This window comes from Dipodomys ordii, unplaced genomic scaffold (genome assembly GCF_000151885.1).
Source record: "Dipodomys ordii isolate 6190 unplaced genomic scaffold, Dord_2.0 Scaffold129, whole genome shotgun sequence".
Taxonomy (NCBI): Eukaryota; Metazoa; Chordata; class Mammalia; order Rodentia; family Heteromyidae; genus Dipodomys; species Dipodomys ordii.
The window spans coordinates 2,031,640-2,041,011 of NW_012267345.1; the positions used below are offsets into that span (position 1 = coordinate 2,031,640).

At 58.4% G+C, this 9,372-nt stretch overlaps 1 protein-coding gene across 1 annotated transcript in view; it reads right to left on the reverse strand.

Moving 5' to 3' along the window:
• The window catches only part of Helz2 (helicase with zinc finger 2, transcriptional coactivator), a 16,020-nt gene extending 11,148 nt beyond the window's left edge, over positions 1–4,872 (reverse strand). Inside the window, exons 1-5 of the mRNA XM_013030385.1 lie at positions 3,495–4,872; positions 2,987–3,170; positions 2,806–2,913; positions 1,864–2,381; positions 1,124–1,765 (exon numbers count right to left, since the gene is read on the reverse strand). Of these exons, the coding sequence (XP_012885839.1) occupies positions 1,124–1,765; positions 1,864–2,381; positions 2,806–2,913; positions 2,987–3,170; positions 3,495–4,570 (2,528 nt within the window). The 5' untranslated portion in view covers positions 4,571–4,872. The remainder of the gene's footprint in view (positions 1–1,123; positions 1,766–1,863; positions 2,382–2,805; positions 2,914–2,986; positions 3,171–3,494) is intronic.
• Between the last annotated feature and the right edge of the window lie 4,500 nt (positions 4,873–9,372).

Genomic DNA, 9,372 nt, shown 5'->3' on the forward strand with positions numbered 1-9,372 from the left:
GGGGGGAGGGGTGTGTGGTGCCCTCTCCTCACTGGGGGGAGGGGTGTGTGGTGCCCTCTCCTCACTGGAGGGGGGAGGGGTGTGTGGTGCCCGCTCTGCACTGGGGGGGAGGGGTATGCGCTGCCTCTTTGGGGCTTTGAAACATTCACTGTGTGACCAGCTCTGCTTGTGGGGAGCAGACAGCGGTCCTACCCAGGAGCTTTCTCAGGGGATACAGAGCAAAGATGCAGATCAGAGAAGAACTGATCCCACAGAGGAGTGCTGGCGAGGGCACCGGGCCTGAGTGTCAGGGAGGGCTTGAAGGAAGAGCTGGTGTTTGAGCTGAGGCAGAGGGAGAGAGACAGTCTCTGGCCATGACTCAAGGCGGCCCAACATGGCCAGGACCGAGTGCCCAACCAGAGCACGGCTACAGGGCTGTAACACGGGCAGCAAGAGCCGGAGCCCCGAGCGGTCAGGGGGCTGCAAGCATCTTCCAGACAGGCCACAGTCTTGTTCCCGGGACCCTCAGACCAGCCTGGAAATCGGCCAGGCACCTATTCTGAGCTCACCCTGCTGCCCTGGCTCCAGGCCAGGGACTTGGTGCCTGCTGTAATATGAGGCATTATGGAACCAAGAAACCCACATGGACCTAAGGGGAACTTTTCAATGTAGAAATCTGTTTCTGTAAAAATAAATAAATAAATAAGGGGAAGGCGGCTGGGAAGGTAGAGCGCTTGCTTCACATGCATGAAGTCCTGGGTTCAATGCCTCAGCACCACATAAACAGAAAAAGCCGCAAGTGGCGCTGTGGCTCAAGTGGTAGAGCGCTAGCCTTGAGCTGAAGAGCTGAGGGACAGCACCCAGGCCCAGAGTTCAGGCCCCATACCAACAAAAACAAACAAAATAAAGAGCCTCGACCACAAGAAACACACATGGCTATCCACAACTGCTCCCAGTGAAGCACTCACAGATCCTCAGGCAAGTAACAGACCTGTCACTCACTGGCTGGGCAGCTAGGTCATCAGCAGGGCACCCACACGAGTAGAAGGGCAGGTGCCGGGGCAGGACACCATCGGGAATGGAGGGGCAGACGCCGGGGCAGTGCTCTGAGCTCACCTGTCAGTGTGAGTCCACACAAGCTCACCTGTTGGTGTGAGTGCAGATGAGCACCTTGGTGTGGGGCTGCCGGATGACCTCCAGGGCCGCCATGGCCAGAGTGTAGGTCTTGCCAGTGCCAAAGGGGCCGTAGATGAGCAGTGGTGGGGTGGGCTTCAGGCTCTCGGGGCAGCTGCCTGCAATGAGCCCCATGGCTAGCTTCTGCTTGCGGTTGCCGGGCAATGCAGGCGGAATAGGGCAGGGGTGCGGCAGGACACAAGCCGGCAGGTCAGGCACCACCAGCCGCTCCTCGGGCAGGGCATCCACTGCCTGGTGCCAGAGCCGGAAGGTCAGAGGGTCGATCTGGAACTGCACCTCCAGGGTGGGGCTGGTCTCCGGCCGCAGGCCCAGGGCCACGCAGCAGCGGGGGGGCAGAAGCAGCCACAGCGCCTGCTCCGAGCTGGCCCGGGTTTCTAGCCGCACCTCAAAAACCGTGTTGTTGGGTGCAGGCACAGGAGCCACAAGAGCTGTGCTGACCGCCCGGGCCAGCAGGAAGCCCTGGTCTGAGTCTGGCACCAGTGAGGAGGGGATGGGGACTTCAGCGTAAAGAGCCCCAGGCGGAGCGAAGAGCATGCCCACGGCCGGCGTCTGCAGCGCAGTCTTGAGGGACACTTGGCCTCTCAACGTCAACCTGGTGGGAAGATCTGTGTTCATTCTCCAGGCCACCAGCTCAGGCCTGGCTCCAAATCCACACGGGCCCCCTGCCCCCACCCCCGCTGCCAGACTCACTTGGCCACCAGCTGCTGCTGGGCGGCCTCCTCCTTGTGAAGGAAGTGGTGCATCATCTGCCGGTAATTGGTGCATGTGATGGGACTCAAGGCCAGATCCTGGAGGCTGGACTCCAGGGCCAGGGCAGGTGCCTTGTACTTGGCCATCAGGGCTACTTGCTCGTCCGTCCGCTCCACACTCCGCACGATGCAACGGTTGCCTGTGTGCCAGCGTTCTACCTCCTCAGGACGGCCAGGCTCTGGCCTTGCACGGAGCCCTCGACTGGGGGTCTGGCCCAGCTGCAGCCCCAGCTTCCGAAGCAGCACGGGCCGGCGGCCAAAGTCGAAGGCTACCCACTGCTCGAAGGAGCCGAAGGAGGAGGCCTGCACGCACACCCCCACCTGGAATTCTGCCGGGGAGCTGGGCACACGAAAACGTTCGCCCAGTGCATAGAGCTGGCCTGGAAGGAGATGGGGGGCAACCAGGGAAAACTCTGCCCCAGGCTCCTGCTTGAGTAAAGCCACATGCAACAGAGGGTCCTGCAGGAGAAGAAGGTGTGAGGCGGCTCCCAGACACTGGCTCTCCCTACAGAGGGCCCAGGACCACGCCCAACCCTTCCCACCCTGGAAGAGAGGCAGCCTAAGCTGCTTCCTGGGTAGGGGACCCACAGGTGGTTCAACTTCTCTGGGCCCTAGTTTCTTGCTCTGAAGGTGGCAGGCGGCCCTGGGCCCCAGCCTTGCTCACTCGCTAGGTGCCAGGCACTGGGCGGTCTTTTCCACTCCATGGAGTGACCACACGGGTGCCAGCATAACGGTAACCCTGACCACAGGTGAGAACGCTGTGGGTCACACAGACCGACGCAGCGATCGCATCAGCTCCAGACGCTGGGTTCTGCATGTTTACCCAGCTAGGAGCTTGGGCTGCTCACAAAGCTCAAGACCTCAGGACTTCTTAAACCCTCACCGCAGAGTGGATGGCAAATGTCCATCTGTGCTGGGCCTTCTTCTCCTGGGCCTGATGTACCAGGGGCTGGTTACAGGTGATGGACACTCCAGGGATGCTCTCCGACAGCTACACAAAGAAACCTGACCCTCAGCAGCAAGGCCGTGGCCCACACCCCACCTCTTGCCTGGCCCCCACTTACCACCAGGACCTCACTGCTGCTGTGCTGGTACTCGGCGAGTAGCCGGGCCCGGTAGGGAACTAGCCCGTCCTGCCAGGCCGCCTGTTCTCGAAGCTCCGTGGTCTGTGCCCGCTGGATCCACTCCTGCAGCTCCTGTGCTGAGTGTGCTTTGACACAGATGTCACCATACTCACAGAGGTCAGGCCTGGGGCGGGGAGGTTAGCAGGGCCACGCTGGGGTGCAGCCATGGAGGCTAGGGGGGGGACAGAGACTGGGCTCCTGGACTGTGTGGGAACAGCAGCAAGTTCTAGGCCAGGGGTAGGACCGGATTCGTGGTCTTCTCCCACCTCCCCAGGATAAGGCCCAGCCCGGGTATTGCCCCACAAGTTTTCCTCACCCCCGGCCTCCGAGGCCACGGTAGTGTCAGCTAATAGGGGAAGAGCAGGTGGCAGGGAGGCCCCAGACCTGGTGAACTTCCAGGTCCTAGTGCGGGTGTCGGGATACCCCTCCCTCCCCCTGGAATCCTTACCTCGGACACAGCTCAAACTTGGAGAGCCCAATGGGTGGGGCGCGGTGCTCCCAGGGCAGGGCCTGGTCTAAGGAGACCATCTGCGCGTGCTCCAAGGAGGAGCAATGGTTCTCAAAAGCCTCCTGCGAGCGGCAGGTGACCAGGCAGGCACGGCAGTAGAGCTGGAGCGTGGCAGGTTGGTTGTGGGTGGCCGTGGGCTTGTCCTCCCCGGGGGTGGAGGGCCTGAGCAGGTCGCCCCGCAGGAGCCCGCCGAGCCGTTCAGCTTCCCACACCGCCATCTCCACCGCGCTGTGCGCATACTGGCAGCGAGCTGCTCCGTGGCGGCAGGGCCACCCTCGGCCCACAAACATGCAGTAGTCGAGGGGCCGGCGGTTCCGAGGCCGTGGCCGCACTTCCAGGAACTGCCGCTTGCGGCCCTCCTCATTCACATGGATGAGGAGGCTGGGGCAGGTTCCGTGCTCGGGACACCGCCCCAGGGAGTCCACGGGGCACAGGGCGGGCGGGCAGCGCCTGAAGCAGTAGGCACAGAGCAGCTGGAAGCGACCGCCAAACTCCGCCCGGATGATGTCGGCAGGCCCACCCTGGGCCCGGGAGCCCTGCACGGCGGCCTTCAGCCACAGGCGGGGGAGGCTGTGCCGGCACTCAAAGGTCCAGACCAGTGCTTCCTCGGGGCTGCGGGCAAAGGTGCACTGGTTCCAGTGGCGCCGGCAGCCCCGCCCAGGGCTGTAGTAGCGGCAGACCTGGTAATGCAGGGGCCGGGGGAAGCGGGGCCGGCGGCCCACGTGGCGCCAGATCTTACTCTTGGCCGCTCCCTTGCAGCGGGCCAGCAGCACCTCAGCGGGACACTGGTGCTCCACCGTGCGCAGGACATAGGTGCTCTCGTTGAGGCGCTGGGTGCAGTGGGAGCAGCCCAGGCAGAGGTCCACCTGAGCATAAAGCCCAGCCAAGGATGGCCCCTGGGTGGCCGGAGGGTTGGCAGAATACAGGTTGCACCCTGGGGATGCCATCTCCAATGTCGGCCAGGCGCTGCACAGAGATGCGTCATCCGTCTCCCGGCAGCTAGGTGACAGATGCATTAGTCTCCTGGGCACCTGGTCTCCAGGGCCATGGAGCGACAATGGGACAGGACCAGCACCCAGCTCCCCGAGGGACCCACATATCCTTCACCAGGCAGATGACAGAGAATTTTGCCCAATTTGGCCTGTTGAGGACACAGGTCCCCCTGACCTGAGCCAGGCAAAGTCTGTCCCTTCTGCAAGGTCTCTAAGCCCTGCCCAGAAGGAGCCATTTTCCAGCTAATGGGAAAGAGGACCCTTGAAGACCACAGAAGCCCCAGCTGGTGCCTCTGGGGCCGGTGCGGTCTGGCCCATGCATGTACTAGTTTCCCAGTCATTCTATAGACTGAGCACCGCCCCCCCACTGCCCTCCTCCCCCCCCCCCCCCCCCCGCTGCCTCCATGCAGTCCACCTGGACGAGGCAGTCAGAGACTGGCAGAAGTCTGGCCTACCAAGGTGGGACAGTTGACACCGGTGCTCCCCCAGGGATACCAGGGTATCCCTGGTTTTGGCGGGCATCACCCCAGCTGGGATGGAAGAGGAACAGCTCCCTCCAAACACAGGGGCTGGGGCTAAAAGGGATTGTCTTTTGCTCCACCAATGGGATGGAGCCCGGGACCTCAGCGAGGCCGGTGTTGGCCACTGAGACACACCCCGCACTCTGCAATCAACTCTCTCTCTTTTTTTGGGGGGGGGAGTCTGGATGCTGTCCCTCTTCTCTTCAGCTCAAGGCCAGCGCCACTTCCGGCTTTTTTCTTTTTGCTTATGTGGTGCTGAGGAATCAAACCCAGGGCCTCATGCATGCAAGGCAAACGCTCTACCACGGAGCCACCTTCCCAGCCCCGTCTGCAGGCAACTCTCAAGGGGAAGCTGGGGAACACAGACGTCGTTTTAAAGAGAAGCATGGGGCAGCAGTGAAGTCTGAGAGCCTACCTGCACTCCAGACCTCTGGAGACCTCTGGATCCACAGATCTGGGACCTCATAGCCAGGCAGTCAGAAAGGCAGGAGAAGAGGGCTGTGCTGCTGTCCAGGAAACCCTCAGTCCCATCTGTGAAAGAGGAAGGGCCCCACTTCCCGGGACGTCCCCCCTTTCCCCAGCCACCCCAACTCACCCTGTGCTCAGGACAGGGCAGTACCAGCTCTGAGCCTCGTTCACTTTCGATTCTGCCCCTGGGGCGACTCAGACTTCTGACGCCCAATCACGGAAATTACCTCACTGCCCCCTGCCCCGCCCCCGCCCCGCCTTCAAGTGATAGCCCCCCCTCCCCAGCCTGGCCAGCTCCTACCACCCTGCAGGGCAAAGACTGCCCCTGGGGTCAGCCCCGCAGGACTCTAACTGGCCCTTCCCCCACCCCCAGCTACACACAAACACGCAGACCTCAGGTGCGGGGGAGGGGAGGGTGGGACCAGTGACTCCCGGAGGCGTGGGAGAGCCCTGCCGAGCCCTAGAAAGCTTGCTGTGCTGTGGGCTGCAGTCCAGCGTGCGGTGCCCGGGGGAGGCCAGTCACGGAGTGTGTTGGGGAGGCTCTCCTCGTAGAGGCTCCAGTGATATCCTCCAATCCCTTAAGACGCAGACAGATTTTGGTACTGTGCCAGAACCCAGAGCACGAAAACTTCCCACCCCAGACCACACAGCAGGAAGAGCTGGGGGATTGTGCAATGTCACTTGAACTGCCTGCCTTCCTGACCTCGCTGGGGAAATGCCATCAGACCCGAGGCTCTGCTGGCACACGAAAGGCTGGGCACCTACCCAGGCTGGCTTCCCTGGCTCACCGGACACTGTAGCCCTAAGGACTGATACTAGCCTTACCCAGTGCCAGGGCTGGCCTGAAGGACGGGTAAGCATGTGGCAGAAAAAACCAGGTGTCAGAAAAGACTCAGCCTCCTCCCGGCTCTCTTGGCCACTTGCTGTGGGGGGACAGGGGGAGTGAGAGATGGGCTGTATTTCAGGACCATGCCACATTGGAGGAACTGAACCATCTTCCCCTCCACCCTGCACACAGCAGCCTGACCACAGCATAGGAGACTTGCCAGTCCAGAACCCCAACTGATTTTACTCCCAACTGCAAAATCATAAATGTTATAACTAATGCACCGTTACAGTCCCTCGACCAGTGACACACAGCCTTCTTCACAGCTGGCTTCCTGCCGTGGCAAATAAAGTCAAAAGAGCCCCACATGAGTCAACATGCCAGTTGGACATACACCCAGAGCACCTAAAGAGGGAAGAGAGCTGAGGAAAGGCCCTGTGAACAGGAGCAACAAGAGCACAGGGACTGAAGCAGGGTGCGGAGTCTCTTGACCAGTCCATGGTGGCCATGTGGTAGATTGATAGGGGACTGGGTTTCACTGGCTCCATCTTGTCTTCATGGTGGAGGCAGGGAAGTCCCACTTCCCAGGTGATGGACATGCCTGAATTCCTGGAGGCAGGGTGGGGCCTTGGACACGAGGTTAAATACCTGCCAGTCTCCAGCTCTCTGTGACCCTGCCCTGCCTGACCCTTTAGGCCCAGACCAGCTCAGGCACCTGGGGGACCTGCCACATGGTGGCCTGCCTACTGGCTCCTGGCTCTCCCCAGCACTGTCCCACTGCAGCTCTCCACCAGAGCTGATCTGGCTTGTTGGTACTGTTCCCTCTGGTTTTCATGGCTCAGTTTTCTGACAGTGTTAAGTGTACTTGCAAGGCTGCAGATCTTTGCCACAGGAGTCCATCGCCAGATGCTGGCCTTCTAATAAAGACTCCCTATTTGACCTCTCAAAATGTGGCTTCTCCGTTTTCTCACCATACAACTGGACAAGCTTAACCAGAACATGCAAGAAAACTCTGAAATATTCCTGAGAGACATAAGAGGTGACCCACTCCTATAATCCTAGTTACTCAGGAAGCTGAGATCAGAGGATCTTCGTTTGAAACTAGCCTGAGCAGGAAAGTCCATGAGACCTTTTTTTTTCGGTTGAACATAGGGCTTGAACTCTGGGCCTGGATGCTGTCCCTCAGCTCTTCAGATCAAGGTGAGCGCTCTACCACTTTAGCCACAGTGCCACTTCCAGTTTTCTAGTGGTTTACTGGAGATATGAGTCTCATGGACTTTCCTGCCCAGACTAGCTTTGAACCGTAATCCTCAGATCTCAGCCTCCTTAGTAGCTAGGGTTACAGGTGTGAGCCACCGATGCTCGGCTATCCATGAGACTCTTATCTCCAATTAACCACCAAAAGGCCAGAAGTAAAGCTGTGGCTCAAGTGGTAGAGCAATAGCCTTGAGCAGAAGAAACCAAAGGACACTGCCCAGTCTCTGAGTTCAAGCTCCAGATGTTAGTATTTCCTCTTCCATTTGGGGCTTTCCAGTCTCCATCCTAGGCCCTCAGCACATATCTCCACCCCAGCTGCATCATGGAATGCTCTCCACCCAGACCTGAATTCTATTCTGCCCTTCATGAAGAACAGAGAACTCCCCCCCTTCCCCGGCTCCCACAGGAATCCCACCCAGACCTGAACCCCACCCTGCCCACCTGGTGGTGTCAGTGAGCAGCTGCCATGCAGAGTACCTCCTGCCTCCAGCCCCCATGGTAAAAGGGTGATCCTGGGAATCAGGCACATTCCTCCCTCCGATGAGGGAGGTAGCCTTGTCAGCTTTGGCTGGCAACAAACCCCTTTTCCTGGATGTGACGGTGTTCTTGTGGTATTCTGGGATGGGTGCTTTCATTAAGGCTGTTAAGGCTTGGTCTCCACCTCAACATGTGGTTTTGTTTTTAAAAGCTATGTGCTACCTCTGTTCAGGGCTGCAGGTCTTTATGATGAAGTGACCTTCCAATAAAGACTCCCCATTTGACTTCTTAAATTGTGGCATCTACATCTCTTGCTGATTGAATTTCCATACAACATCAGAAAGGCATACATCGCCGTCAGACAAGTGTTCATTCTTGGGTGAGGAATGCACCCCTCAGCAAGGAATGCATCCTGCTGTCTCTGTTTGAAGCAAAGATGGCACTTCTGTGTTTCTAAATACCATATTTCTGAGTTGTCTCCACCAGGCTGTATCTTCCTCAATTTATCCTGCCTCAATACATGCCTATAATCCCAATAATGCTGTGTAAGAGAATTGACTCAAGGCCAGCCTGAGTACACAGTGAAACCCTGTTTCAAAAAAACAAAATAAAGCCAGGCACTGGTGGCTCACGCCTGTCATCCTAGCTACTCAGGAGGCTGAGATCTGAGGATCGAGGTTCAAAGCCAGCCTGGGCAGGAAAGTCCGTGAGATTCTGATCTCCAATTAATTACCAGAAAACTGGAAGTGGTGCTGTGGCTCAAGTGCTTGCCTTGAGCTGAAGAGCTGAGGGACAGTACCCAAGCCCAGAGTTCAAGCCCCGTGACAGAAAGAAAGAGGGCTGGGAAGGTGGCTCAGTGGTAGAGCGCTTGCCTTGCATGCCTAGGCCCTGGGTTTGATTCCTCAGCACCACATAAGCAAAAAGAAAAAAGCTGGAAGTGGTGCTGTGGCTCAAGTGGTAGAGCGCTAGCCTTGAGCTGAAGAGCTGAGGGAAGCGCCCAGGCCCAGAGTTCAGACCCCACGACTGGACCAAAAAAAAAAAGAAAGAAAGAAGAAAGGAAGGAAGGAAGGAAGGTCTGCTTGTACTGAGCTACTTCCTAATAAGGTCTGTTTGTGTGGGGGTCTTGAGTGTCTTTACCTGAAGCATGTGTCTTGTCTTTAAAAGCTTTGTGTAACATGTACAGTGTATAACATGTGAACACTGTTATATGTTATAGACTGTGATAGACAATTTGCTCCAGGAAAGTTAGAATGAACTTGTGACTTTAACTGAGCATC